Raw genomic sequence first — 15,019 nt, 5'->3', positions numbered from 1 at the left:
TACAAAAAAGAGCTTCACAACCCAGATAATCACGATGGTGTCATCACTCACCTAGAGCCAGATATCCTGGAATGTGAAGTCAAGTGGGCCTTAGAAAGTATCACTACGAACAAGCTAGTGGAGGTGATGGAATTCCAGTTGAGCTGTTTCAAATCCTGAAAGATGATGCTGTGGAAGTGCTGCACTCAATATGCCAGCAAATTTGGAAAACTCAGCAGTGGCCACAGGACTGGAAAAGGTCAGTTTTCATTCCAATCCCAAAGAAAGGCAATGCCAAAGAATGCCCAAACTACTGCACAATTGCACTCATCTCACACGCTAGTAAAGTAATGCTCAAAATTCTCCAAGCCAGGCTTCAGCAATATGTAAACCGTGAACTTCCTGATGTTCAAGCTGGTTTTAGAAAAGTCAGAGGAACCAGAGATCAAATTGCCAACATCTGCTGGATCATCGAAAAAGCAAGAGAGTTCCAGAAAAACATCTATTTCTGCTTTATTAACTATGCCAAAGCCTTTGACTGTGTGGATCACAATAAACTGTGGAAAATTCTTAAGGAGATGGAAATATCAGACCACCTGACCTACCTCTTGAGAAACCTATATGCAGGTCAGGAAGCAACAGTTAGAACTGGACATGGAACAACAGACTGGTTCCAAATAGGAAAAGGAGTATGTCAAGGCTGTATATTGTCACCCTGCTTATTTAACTTATATGCAGAGTACATCATGAGAAACCCTGGGCTGGAAGAAGCACAAGCTGGAATTTAGATTGCCAGGTGAAATATCAATAACCTCAGATATGCAGATGACACCCCCCTTATGGCAGAAAGTGAAGAGGAACTAAAAAGCCTCTTGATGAAAGAGGAGAGTGAAAAAGCTGGCTTAAAGCTCAACATTCAGAAAACTAAGATCATGGCATCTGGTCCCATCACTTCATGGCAGATAGATGGTGAAACAGTGAAAACAGTGTCAGACTTTATTTGGGGGGGCTCCAAAATCACCGCAGATGGTGACTGCAGCCATGAAATTAAAAGACGCTTACTCCTTGGAAGGAAAGTTAAGACCAACCTAGATAGCATATTCAAAAGCAGAGACATTACTTTGCCAACAAAGGTCCGTCTAGTCAACGCTGTGGTTTTTCCAGTGGTCATGTATGGATGCAAGAGTTGGACTGTGAAGAAAGCTGAGCGCCAAAGAATTGATGCTCTTCAACTGTGGTTTTGGAGAAGACTCTTGAGAGTCCCTTGGACTGCAAGGAGATCCAACCAGTCCATCCTAAAGGAGATCAGTCCTGGGTGTTCATTGGAGGGACTGATGCTGAAGCTGAAACCCCAATATTTTGACCACCTCATGCGAAGAGTTGACTCATTGGAAAAGACCCTGATGCTGGGAGGGGTTAGGGGCAGGAGGAGAAGGGGACGCCAGAGGATGAGATGGCTGGATGGCATCACTGACTCGATGGACAAGAGTCTGAGTAAGCTCCGGGAGCTGGTGATGGACAGGGAGGCCTGGTGTGCTGTGATTCATGGGGTTGCAAAGAGTCGGACACAACTGAGCAACTGTACTGAACTGAACTGATACTATACTTTCAAAGGGCACTATACTGGAACTTTTAAGGACAACATATATTCTAGAAATCGACAATCAAATATAACAGCAAAAGAAATTACCAGTAAATTGAATGTCCAGAAAGATGTTCAGAAAGTTCTAACCCACTATATTACAAAGTTACTGCCTTAAAACCTTTAAAGATATAGTACTAGAAAACTGATAATGAAGTAAATTAAATCAATTCTTTGATATTCCTATTAAGCTTTTTTAATATGAAATTGGAACTTCTGATGCCGAGCAGGGCCTTGTGGAGCTCTTGGGCATGGAGGCCTTTTTGTCCCCCATTCTTTAAAGGCAAGACTCAGAGCCTCCATGATCAAGATGGTGATCAGAGGAGGAGCAGCAAGGAAACCACCTGAGGCAAGATTAAGGGGAACAGAAAGGCTCATCAAGATGAGGAGACCACCTAGCACCCTGCACACACCCTAATCCTGTCAGCAACCCCACCCTTTTGAAACTTGAAGGAATGAAGACTGTTACTGCCTTGATAATTACCACATACCCCTATCCCATCTCTTCATAGGAAACAGATGGGCAAACAGTGTCAGACTTTATCTTTTTGGGCTCCAAAATCACTGCAGATGGTGACTGCAGCCATGAAATTAAAAGATGCTTACTCCTTGGAAGGAAAGTTATGACCAACCTAGATAGCATATTCAAAAGCAGAGACATTACTTTGCCAACAAAGGTCCGTCTAGTCAAGGCTATGGTTTTTCCAGTGGTCATGTATGGATGTGAGAGTTGGACTGTGAAGAAAACTGAGCGCCAAAAAATTGATGTTTTTGAACTGTGGTGTTGGAGAAGACTCTTAAGAGTCCCTTGGACTGCAAGGAGATCCAACCAGTCCATTCTCACCCAGGGAGATCAGTCCTGGGTGTTCTTTGGAAGGAATGATGCTAAAGCTGAAACTCCAGTACTTTGGCCACCTCATGCGAAGAGCTGACTCATTGAAAAAGACTCTGATGCTGGGAGGGATTGGGGGCAGGAGGAAAAGGGGATGACAATGAGAATGAGATGACTCGATGGACCTGAGTTTGAGTGAACTCCAGGAGATGGTGATGCACAGGGAGGCCTGGCGTGCTATGATTCATGGGGTTGCAGAGAGTCAGACATGACTGAGCGACTGAACTGAACTGAACTGAACCTGTCTGACTGTTAAATCTAACCTTTCCCTATTCAGGGAAGGGGGACACAGTTTTTTAGGTGCTAGCCTACTAAGTTCCCCCTTTGCCTGGCAAAATAGTAACGCCACTCTTTCCTTCTCCTCCATAACTCTGTCTCCATATTTCTGTTTGGCACTGGTGCACAGACAGCCAAGATTTTGGCAACACTTTCTCCGTTTTACAGACCTTATCCTACATCCCAGAAGAAGAATCAGGATGAGAAGCATACTAACCAAAATCACTCACCAAACAACTATTACAGTGATTCTAATTTCAGTAAAACTAACTTTTTGGCCTTTTTTTTCCCTGAATCACCATGTAAACATAGGGGAAGTTATAAAATCAATTTTTAAATCATCTATTTTAGCTGATTTATACTATAAAATCACTAATTATAAACATCTACCTAAAATCATATCTAAGAGAAGTCTTAACATGTATCCATAGACTTTAGCCAAAACAAATAAAAAGATCATTTTTTTTTCTATTTTTATTTTCCACAAAGAGTTGGATATGACTTAGCAACTGAACATTTTCTACAAAACAACTCAAGATCAACAGTAACCTCCATGTTGCTAAGTCCAATGGTCAACTCTCAGTTCTCAAAAACTGATCATTTTTTAACTCAGAGGGAGTTCCTGAATCTCTTTCTTCACAAGGCTTCCAGGACACTACATCCTCCCATTTCTCCCCTCTGTCCTCTCCTTCTCAGTCTCCTTTACTAGCGCCTCCTTATCGCCCTGGCCCCTCTATGTTTTGTCCCAGGGCTCAGTCTTTGTACCTCCTTTCTTTCTACACTCTCTGCCTTGGTGTCTCATTCGGTCTCACAGGTTTAAAAGCCATCAAGGGACTAATAACTCACAAACATGTAACTCTGTGCCAAATGTCTCCCTTAACTCTAGAATCAAATATCAAATCACTGACCCGACTTACTAGTCTCTGCTGCTGCTGCTAAGTCGCTTCAGTTGTGTCCAACTCTGTGCGACCCCATAGATGGCAGCCCACCAGGCTCCCCGTCCCTGGGATTCTCCAGGCAAGAACACTGGAGTGGGTTGCCATTTCTTTCTCCAATGCGATGTCTAACAGATGTCTCAGACTTGGTATCCAAATCTGAGCTCTCAATTTTCAAACTCCTCTTAAGGTCCTCCGCATCTCAGCAAATGTAACACCCTTTTTTTCTTTAACAGTTTAGGCCAAAAGCTGTGGCATTATCCTTGATCCATCTCTTTTCTTACACACCCCACATTCAACCATCAGCAAATCCTATCAGATCTGTCTTCAAAATACGTCCAGAATCTGACCACTTCTACCATCTCACCTAGATTATTATACTTCATCTAGTTTATTTACTAGATATTTATTAAGTGCCTATTATGTAACAGGCATTATTCTAGATGCATGGAATATATTAGTGAAAAGAACTTAAAAAAAATAAAAAAACAGATAAAAACCCCTGCCCTCATGAAGCGTAATTTCTATTGAGTAAACCACAAACAAGAAACATAATAAATAATAATAAGGTATGTTAGAAGTTTCATCCCACTAAACCTGTCTTTTCATTGTCATCTCAGAGATCTCATCCTATTTGCTCTACATACCCTTAACCTCTGTGCTTGTCCCTTACTGCTCAGCCACACTCTCCTGACAAAAACCCAGACCAAGATAAACCCAACCATCTGATTTCTTTGGGCCTACCCCTGTGCAGCTCGACTCCTAGAGAAAATCTCAGATGGGTGACAATATAAATTATAATCACCAATTTCGAAGGCAATCTTCTGTTTCACATCTTTTTCTCATTTTTAAAATATACTAAGCTCCTCTACCCCCTTTTTCAACTGATGGCTCCATGTTATACATTACTGAAAAGAAAAGACAAAAAGAAGCAACTTCTTATGTTTAACACATACCAGACACCATTTAAAACACTTTATATAGATTTATTAATTTACTCCTAACATCTGATGGACAGCGAGGCCTGGCGTGCTGCAGTCCATGGGGTTGCAAAGAGTCGGACACGACTGAGAGACTGAACTGAACATAAACATACATAATGTTATTATCCCCATTTTACAGATGAGGAAATCAAGACAAGAGAGATTAAATAACTTGGAAACTGTCACAATTCTAGTAAATGAGAGAATAGTGATTCAAACCTAGGTGATCTGGACATGGAGTCCACAAATATAACTGCTATTCAACAGCACCTCTCCACCACTGGGTGGAAACTTGCCTCACTTTTATAGTTATAAACCTTTCTGTCCATTTTCTCTTTCATTTTCTTGAGTCCATTTTCTCTTTCATCCTCTGTCTTTCCTCCCATTAAAGGCAAATCCCTTCCCTCTGCTCTGGATTCCTTTCCATTTTGCCTTCAAAAAGACATCAACCTTTCCTCCCTTCCGTGTGGTTACCAACTTTTCTAATATCTTACGTCTTAGCAGTATCTCATACATCTGACTCTTCCTTCCTTCCTAAAAAATTCTCTTGGCTTCCATAACACTAGACTCATTTAGTTTGAGGAGTTGCTTGTCAGAGAAACTAGCATAACTTATCCTGACTAACCAAATACCATGCTTTTAAAAACTGTCTTTATGCTAATGATCCTTAAATGTACATCTACAACTCGAACTTGTTTGAATTCCAAACCATATATCCAGCTGTGTACTCAACATCTCTACCTGTGCAGTCAGGATCTTAACAACCTGCCTTCTACTCCCTCCCCCAACAAGCCCTAACGGTACCAATCATCCAACTGCATAAGGACTAAGTTTTTACTTTCTTCCTCTCATTCTAAATCCAACAATCCAAGTCTTGTCTATCTTCCCTCTTTGTTGTTGTTGTCGTTTAGTGGCAGGTCGTGCCCCATTCTTCTGTGATCCCATGGATTGGGATCTTCCAAGTAAGAATACCGGGGTGGGCCACCATCTTCTTTCTCCAGGGGATCTTCCCAACTCAGGGATCAAACCCTCATCTCCTGCATTGCAGGTACATTCTTTTACTGCTGAGCAACTGGGGAAGTTCATCTTCCCCATTAATTTTCTCCAATCAGCCTGTGCACACTCAGTTGCTTCCGTCATGTCCAACTCTTTGCAACCCTATGGACCGTAGCCCACCTTTGTCCCTGGGATTCTCCAGGCAAGAATACTGGAGTGGGTTGGCATGACTCCTCCAAAGGATCTTCCCAACCCAGGGATTGAACCCACATCTCCTGCACTACAGGCATATTCTTTGCTGCTAAGCCACCAAGGAAGCCAACTACTCCAACTCTACTTCTAAACCATCACCATTCTTTCACCCAGACTGCCATGAAAGTTCCTAAATAGTCTCCTCACTCTCATTCTTGTCTCTTTCATCAAACACAGAGCAATCAAAGTGAGCTTCTTTAAACTGCAGTCAAATCATCTCACCCCAGTGCTTAAGAAATGGCAATGGTTTGCCAGTGCACTTTGAAAGTATATAAATATTAAAATCCCTTATTACACCCTAAAGCCTTTAGGACTTGGCTCAAACACTCCATCCTCATATCCATGCTGCTGCTGCTGCTGCTGCTGCTGCTGCTGCTGCTAAGTCACTTCAGTCGTGTCCGACTCTGTGTGACCTTGTAGACGGCAGCCCACCAGGCTCCCCCGTCCCTGGGATTCTCCAGGCAAGAACACTGGAGTGGGTTGCCATTTCCTTCTCCAATGCATGAAAGTGAAAAGTGAAAGTGAAGTCACTCAGTCGTGTCCGACTCTTGGAGACCCCATGGACTGCAGCCCACCAGGCTCCTCCATCCATGGGATTTTCCAGGCAAAAGTACTGGAGTGGGGTGCCATTGCCTTCACCCCTCATATCCATATCCTCACTTTAAGGCTGATATCTCTCCATCATCATTCTATCCTAACAGAAAGCTTTAAAATAAAAACAAAACAACAAAAAAAACACAAAAACCCAACAATATATCTAGCATACTTTTTTTTGGGTTAGCCTGTGCAACTTGTGGGATCTTCGTTCCCCTGACTAGAGATCAAAACCCAGCCCTTGGCAGTCAGAGGAGGACCACCAGAGAATTCCATCTAGCAAACTTCTCGGAGAAGGCAATGGCACCCCACTCCAGTACTCTTGCCTGGAAAATCCATGGACAGAGGAGCCTGGTAGGCTGCAGTCCATGGGGTCTCGAAGAGTCGGACATGACTGAGCGACTTCCCTTTCACTTTTCACTTTCATGCATTGGAGAAGGAAATGGCAACCCACTCCAGTGTTCTTGCCTGGAGAATCCCAGGGACGGAGGAGCCTGGTGGGCTGCCGTCTATGGGGTCACACAGGGTCAGACATGACTGAAGTGACTTAGCAGCAGCAGCAGCAGCAGCAGCAGCAAACTTCTACTTATTCAAGATAACTCACACACACTTCCTCTGGGAAGTCTTCCCTGAACCCTTTCTTCTTCCCTAACCTCAAACAAAGAATTGGGTTTATCCTCTAGTATCTCATACGGAGAAGGCAATGGCACTCCACTCCAGTACTCTTGCCTGGAAAATCCCATGGGCGGAGGAGCCTGGTAGGCTGCAGTCCATGGAGTCGCTAAGAGTCGGACATGACTGAGCAACTTCCCTTTCACTTTTCACTTTCATACACTGGAGAAGGAAATGGCAACCCACTCCAGTGTTCTTGCCTGGAGATTCAGAGGGACGGGGGAGCCTGGTGGGCTGCTGTCTATGGGATCGCACAGGGTCAGACACAACTAAAGTGACTTAGCAGCAGTATCTCATAATATTCTATAATAGAGTCATATTACTGTACTTGTTATAACAAAACTTTGTTTAAAAATGATGATTTACTACTTCCAAGAAACTATATGCTTTTAAGTTGAGGGACTATATCTTAATCATCTCCCAAGTCCCAAAAACTAGCACAAAGTATACACAAATATTTGCTAAGTAAAATGACTTCAAAGTCACCAATATTCTCATAAAACTATCATATTTATAGTCCCACAGTTAGTTCCCAGGAAGTTCTTTACACATAGTATATATAAACTGTTATGTTGAATAATCTGCCTTTTAAGAAATGAGAAGCTAGTTTTATTCAAAGTGTTCACCTAAAATCCATCACTCAGAAGGAGAAAAAAAAGAATTCTTCAGAAGTTCCTTCAGAAAAGCCTCAGAAGGAGAAAGGGCCTATCTCCAAGAGCTCTCTCACTGGAAGTCTGGTTTAAGTAGAAAAAGGAACTTCAGTGGGGAACAAATTGTTTTTATAATTAGTGCCATCTTCTTTCTGATTCAGAAAAATTATGAACTTGCATAGTACTAATAAGAGTTGGTGATGGACAAGGAAGCCTGGCGTGCTACAGTCCATGGGGTCGCTAAGAGTCAGACATAACTGAGCAACTGAACTGAACAAGGCATCCTAACGTTTACAATGAGAAAATTTAGCCATCATATTTTTCTAAATGTGCAAAATATCAAAGAAATTATACAATAAGCATGGATTCTTTTTCTAATGAGAAAAAAGAGGAAGAAAAGAGGAGGCAGAAATTGGGAATATGAATGATTCCTTATTTTTCCCTAAAGCTTGCAATAATATAGCTAGCATTTCTTGTTCTACTACTATAAAACACTGCCAACCCTGCATTATCTAAAATACACAATGTGTCATGAACGCTTCTAGGACACAGAATTTTAAGGTAAATTCAGAGAGATTTAAGAATTTTATGTTGTATTCCCTTTACTTTTTAACAAGGGTCACATGCCAAAGCAGACCTGATTACCAGTAAAGATCCAGTTGGTTGCCAGGAGGCCTGGGGTTCTGTCCAGGGCCCACAGCTGCTCAGATGAGCTGAGTTTAGTGACTCAGTGAGCACAATAACTAAAAGTCTAGCTTTTGGGGGTTAAAATACTCCAATACAATAAAAAGGAAAACTTTTTTATTCCTGACCCTTCATCTCCAGGAGAGGGAAAAAGAAAAGAAAAGCACACAACTCTATTTCTTAGAGTGATAAAGCTGTCTAGGGCTTGCACTTCACTGGCTGCTGTCCACCCCCAGTCAGTACATACATGTGTCCCTTTATCTACCAAGAAGTCAGTATCCTGATATTTGTCATTGCCATGAGCAGACTACATTAAAATTCTGACTTTTAAGCTGTTTTTCTAATTCCAAATAAAAAATAATTCTCTTTTGACAAGATCTTCTTTATGATTTTGTTTTCCTCACAAATAAATGTAGCTGGTAACTCTAATAATAAAGCATCCAGAAACATGTGCCAAGTTAAAAAAGAAGTCAGACATCTAAGTTCAGAGGTTTCTTCATAACTCTATAATGGGGGAAAATGTTAAAAAAAAAAAAAAAAGATTCAATACTAAGTTAGAGATAACAAGGGAAAAAAGTCAAAATGTCTGAAGAGTAAGACCTATAAAGAAAAGTGTAAAGAACTGTAATTAATTCATCTAAAGAAAGTACAATGACTATCAACTACAAGTGAAAATGCCTATAAAAATGGTTAGAACATAAAGAAAATTATTTCATTTTTGTTAAGGAAAACCATTTCCTCACCCTAAGACTTATTTAGATTATCTTTCAATAAGACTTTTATCCATCATTTATATGGTTTTACTGACTGAAGATTTAACATAAAATGTGAAGAAAAGCTGACAAACCAGAAGAATCAGAAAACATGAATTAAAAAATGACTACAGAATCTTCTCTTCCAACCATTTAAAATAAGTAGGCAGACATACTAAAGATGTGTATATAATTAATAAGCATGCATAGTTCACTACAAATCCTTTAATTTTGTTTCAAAACATCTTCTAGAAAAAGCATTAGGTTGACGTTAGTTAAACTTTAAAATTTTAATTCTTCAAAAGAAACAACAAAAGAGAATGAAAAGGCAAGCCACAAACTGGAGAAAAGACTTGAAAAGCATATGAAGTTCCAATACTTTGGCCATCTGATGCAAGAAGCCAACTCACTGGAAAAGACCCTGATGCTGGGAAAGACTGAGGGCAAGAGGAGAAGGGGTAACAGAGGATGAGTTGGTTGGATAGCATCACCGACTCATTGGATGTGAGTTTGAGCAAACTCCAGGAGATTGAGAAGGACAGGGAAACCTGGCGTGCTGCAGTTCAAGGGGTTGCTAAGAGTTGGACATGACTTAGCAATTGAACAACAAAAAAAAGATTTGTATTTACAACATATAAAGAAAAATAACAACTCAAAAATAAAACCACCCAATTTTAAAAATCAGCAAAGGAACTTCCCTGGTGACCCAGTGGCTAAGACTCTGAGTTCCCAATGCAGGGGTCCTAGGTTGGATCCCTGGCTAGGGAACTAGATCCTACATTCTGCAACTAAGAGTTTCCACATGCCCCATCTTACGATCTCCAGTGCCGCACAAAGATCATAGATCCCAAGTGCTGCAACTAAGACCCTGCACAGTCAAATAAATAAAAATAAATATTTTTTAAATCAGCAAAAGTTTTGGACATTTCATAAAAGAAGATATTTCCAAGAAGCACATGAAAAGATGCTCAACATCAAACCACAATAAGACAGTACTAAGTCCCTATTGGGGCTTCCCTGAGAGCTCAGTTGGTAAAGAACGGGTAATATTAAAAAGACTGATCAAATCAAGTGTTAGGATATGGAGCAAAGAAAAATCCTCATACTGATAGTCAGGAATGCAAAATGTTATGACTTTGAAAAGAGTTTGGCAGTTTTTTGAAATGTTAAACGTACACCTACTGTATGATCCATCCCTCTCCTAAAGATTTACACAGGGGAAAAGAAAACATATGCCCATACAAAGAACTGCACATTAATGTTCATAGTAAGTTAGTATGCAACAGCCAAAAACTGAAAACCCAAAGGACCATCAACGAATGAATGAATAAACAAATCTAATTTAAACCGGTGTAGCTGTAACAATAGACTATTACTTGGCAGTAATAAGGGATGAGTTAATGATACACACAAGCACACGTATAAATCTCAAAATAATAATGCTGAGTGAAAGATGCCAGAGATCGTCCCCAAAAGAGAGTATGTTTCCATTTATTTTAAAAATTATACAAAATGCAAACTAAATCTATAGTGACAGAGAGCAGATCACCGGTTGCCTGCAGAGGGAGGGATTATCAAGAGCTGGAGGAAACCTGAAGAGGTGATGATTATGTTTACTATCTGTGTTTCATAGGGGGTGTGCGGAAGTCAAAATTTACCCAACGGTACACTTTTAAATTTAAAGTCTGTTGGGTCAAACTCAAAGATGAAAAAGTCCTCAAAAGTCATTCTTTAAAAAAAAAAAAGATTTTAAAAAACTAAGCAAAACAAAAACCTCCAGTCTCGGTGTGGATCAATTTCACCGCTGGGAACTGCCCTTCCTCTTCTTAAGCCTTCCTTCATCTCAAGACCGACAGACACCCTTCCGAGAACCCTGAAAGGTTTACAAAACTCTTGACTAAGCTTCAAAGTACTGCCCCTTGAGTTCTTGCGTCCTCAGTTCCTGCCACACAGAAACCTCCTATCTACCTTCCTGTTTGCAACATTTAGCCTTAACAAGTGCCCCTATTCCCTCCAGTCCAGATTCCCAAACAAGCTTCATCGGACCGAACATATCTCGGTCCTGAAACACCACTACCGAAAGCTGCACGCCCTCAGCCCACTCTCGGACCCGCCCGTGCGCGGGGACTCGAACACCCCGGTCCCGGTTACCTGCCACCGGCTGGCCGCGCCGCGGACAGTTTAGCCACCGCGGCGGGATCTTGTTGTGAGCCATGTCTTGGGGCCGCGCACAGCCGCCCCTCCACCAACGCTCGGCCTAGCCGCCGCCTCCTCGCGGTCCGCTCTGAACCACAGGTCTGAGGTACCCGAATCCCGGACGGCGTCCGAACCCTAGCCGCTCGGACGCGGGTAATGTCAGCGGCAGCGCGCCACTTCCATTCAGGCTCAACTCTAGGCGAGCCCACAATGCACCGCCACTTCCGCCCCCAAAGGCCCCACCCACTTCTTTCCGAGGTCAGAGGTGAAAAAGAGACGCCGGCGGAGGGATGGGAAGGAGTTAAGGCCAAGGCGAGTGGAAGGGGCGGGTCTTCCCTCGCCCCGCCCCGCCCAAATCTCGGACAGCTCTGTGGGCGACTTTGCACATGCTCGGCTGCTATAGTGGGAGAAGGCAATGGCACCCCACTCTGGTACTCTTGCCTGGAAAATCCCATGGACAGAGGAGCCTGGTAGGCTGCAGTCCATGGGGTCGCTAAGAGTCAGACACGGCCGAGCGACTTCACTTTCACTTTTCACTTTCATGCATTGGAGAAGGAAATGGCAACCCACTCCAGTGTTCTTGCCTGGAGAATCCCAGGGACGGGGGAGCCTGGTGGGCTGCTCTCTATGGGGTCGCACAGTGTCGGACACGACTGAAGCGACTTAGCAGCAGCAGTAGCAGCAGCAGCAGCTGCTGCCATAGTACGGGATACCGCAGAACTACCGTTCTTTACATTTCTGTCTCGACAGCCGATGGAAACCCTGGAGAATGAAAGGAAACCAAGCCTCTTTCCAAGCGTAGAGTAGTCCGCAGATTTCGTTAAGGCATCTGTTTTACTGACGAAAGGGGCTTTCCCGCCGCCGTCATACCCCAAGAGCCTGATCGCCCTTTTTTCGGCCAAGTTTGGCGTCCCGGCAGGATCTGGGTTTGACTGGGAATTGGAAAAGTTTTTCCTGACTTGGATTAGCGGAACAAGCTTTAGAGAAACTCTAAGGGCGAGAGATTGGAGCACCAGAAATGAAGGATTTCTCTTTGGGGGTGTGCTTCTAGGGATCCATGAAGCATCTGAAATTAACCCCAAAATGGGTTTTATGAGTTTTGTTTCTACATTTCTGGAGCAGTTTTATAGTGTATTTGGGAGTCTCAAAGTTACCAACTAATGTGTGTAATTGGCAAAGGCAGGAATTGCTCAGTGGAGTACCGCTACGCGGCAGTGTTCTCAATTTGGTTTACCAAATGGTCTTTCCTTCCAGTTAAGCCCGTGAGATTGGAAGCATCTTCCAATTCCAGGCGATTGGAAGTTCATTTTATAAACTGTGTCCTGTAATAAGACTTTCTATAGCTACTAGACTAATTTAGTTAAAGTATGAAATATAAAGCTGGATGCTGGCAAGTTAATTATAGTGTTAACAGGCTGGTTTTAAATGTTAGTGCTGTATTTGAACTGCAAGAGAATGCGGTTTGGGGCAGGGCAGGGAATGCGTGTTAAAGCAGTGGTCTCCAACCTTTTTGACCAATTTCATGAGAGACAGTTTTTCCACGAACCAGGCTAGGGAGAGGGGGTGGGTTTCAAGATGATTCAAGTGCATTTCATTCATTGTGCACTTTTATTTCTATTATTATGACACCAATTCCACCTTAGATCATCAGGCATTAGATCCTGGAGGTTGGGGATCTGATGTTAAAGTGCTGGTGAGAAACTTGTGGGACTGCTCAGCTCCCAAATGCCTGGACCATCTCAATATGATCAGAATTCTCCCCAGAAATGGAAAGGGGCTCTCTCTGTTTGAGAGAGCCTGAATTAGTTGGCACTCCTGGTCTGTCTGGCTGTTATATCTGTTGAGACCTTTTAGTGAAAGTAACACTCCTCTGCTAACAGGAAAAGATAAGACTCAGTTGCCTTACAAACCAGCCAATTACAATTACAATCTGGGCAATTACAATCTGCCCAGATAATGGCCAATTCTAGTGTCTGCTGGCAGAGTGGAGTTGGAGCAAAGAGGAGGTCAAGACATGTTAATGAGAATGTGTTTGTGGTTCCAGAAAGCCAGGGAGGACTCACGTTGGTCACTCTGTGGGCATCTGTTTTTCCTCTTGGAGAACGGCAGAGAGGTGAGAGTAGGGGTAAATAAGATTGAATTTTCCCTGTTGACAAAAAGGAAAAAGACTTTCCCCTTTCCTAGAACATTTTCTTCCAAAAACTTTTATTTGTAAATCCTGCCCCATCACTTTGATACCTATATATAAGTCTTTTGAACAGCTCAGTAAGCCTCTTGACTGCTTTAAAACCTAAGAACTTTTCTCAGGGTCTGGAGAGCCATCTCTTTGTAAACAGGAAGAAAGATGGCATCCCCCTGTCTCCTTGTCACCACGGGAATTTAACCTAAAGAAAGCAGAAACATTACTTTACCAACAAAGGTCCCTACAGTCAAAGCTATACTTTTTCCAGTAGTCCTGTATGGATATGAGAGCTGAACCATAAAGAAAGCTGAACGCCAAAAAATTGATGCGTTTGAACTGTGGTGTTGGGGAAGACTCTTGAAAGTGCCTTGGACTGCAAGGAGATCCAACCAGTCAATCCTAAAGGAAATCAATCCTAAATATTCATTGGAAGGACTGATGCTGAAGCTGAAACTCCAATACTTTGGCCATCTGATGAGAAGAGCTGACTCATTGAAAAAGACCCTGATGCTGGGGAAGATTGAAGGCAAGAGCAGAAGGGGACAACAGAGGATGAGATGGTTGGATGCCATCACGGACTCAATGGACATTGAGTTTGAGCAGGCTCCAGGAGTTGGTGAAGGACAGGGAAGCCTGGCATGCTGTAGTCCGTGGGGTTGCAAAGAGTCAGACATGACTGAGTGACTGAACAACAATAACAACAACACCTGGTTCCAAGCTGTAAGTTGCAAAGATAGAACTCATGTCTGTTATGTCTTCTGCATTGGTAAGTGGGTTCTTTACCACTAGCACCACCTGGGAAGCCCTCTCTATGTGTGGCTATGTCCAAATTTCCAGTCCATCCATTGAATTCCGGCCCACCCTAATCCTGTGTAAACTCATCAAGATTCCATCTGCAAAAACCTATTTCCAAATAAAGCCACACTCAAAAGTACAAGGTTAGAAATTAAAGATATCTTTTGGGACAATTCAATCCATAACACCCACCATGACTTCTGGAGGCACGTCCAGACTTGTAGAAACATAAGCCCTTCCAGGAATCCCAGGAATTTGGCAGCAGCAGCAAATCAACTATACTTCAGTTTTCTAAAAAAATTATTCAGTTGTCTAGAGCGTAAAGCCTCATTGTCTATTTATGATTAGTTGTCCTTCGTGTTTTTATTTCCTGCTGTTACTGCTACTAAATCACTTCAGTCGTGTCCAACTCTGTGCGACCCCATAGACGGAAGCCCACCAGGCTCCCCTGTCCCTGGGATTCTCCAGGCAAAAACACTGGAGTGGATTGCCATTTCCTTCTCCAATGCATGAAAGTGAAAAGTGAAAGTGAAGTCGCT

General features: G+C 42.6%; 1 protein-coding gene across 2 annotated transcripts in view; it reads right to left on the bottom strand.

Moving 5' to 3' along the window:
• RNGTT (RNA guanylyltransferase and 5'-phosphatase) overlaps positions 1 to 11,742 on the bottom strand; it is a 232,613-nt gene extending 220,871 nt beyond the window's left edge. The window contains exon 1 of one of the 2 annotated variants that reach the window (XM_027551417.1): positions 11,459 to 11,742. In XM_027551417.1, the coding sequence (XP_027407218.1) occupies positions 11,459 to 11,522 (64 nt within the window). In that variant the 5' untranslated portion in view covers positions 11,523 to 11,742. The remainder of the gene's footprint in view (positions 1 to 11,458) is intronic. The other variant, XM_027551416.1, reaches the window with a different exon arrangement.
• Positions 11,743 to 15,019: the final 3,277 nt, after the last annotated feature.

This window comes from Bos indicus x Bos taurus, chromosome 9, assembly GCF_003369695.1.
Source record: "Bos indicus x Bos taurus breed Angus x Brahman F1 hybrid chromosome 9, Bos_hybrid_MaternalHap_v2.0, whole genome shotgun sequence".
In the NCBI taxonomy this organism is placed as follows: domain Eukaryota; kingdom Metazoa; phylum Chordata; class Mammalia; order Artiodactyla; family Bovidae; genus Bos; species Bos indicus x Bos taurus.
This window is presented reverse-complemented; position numbering and strand designations above follow the sequence as displayed.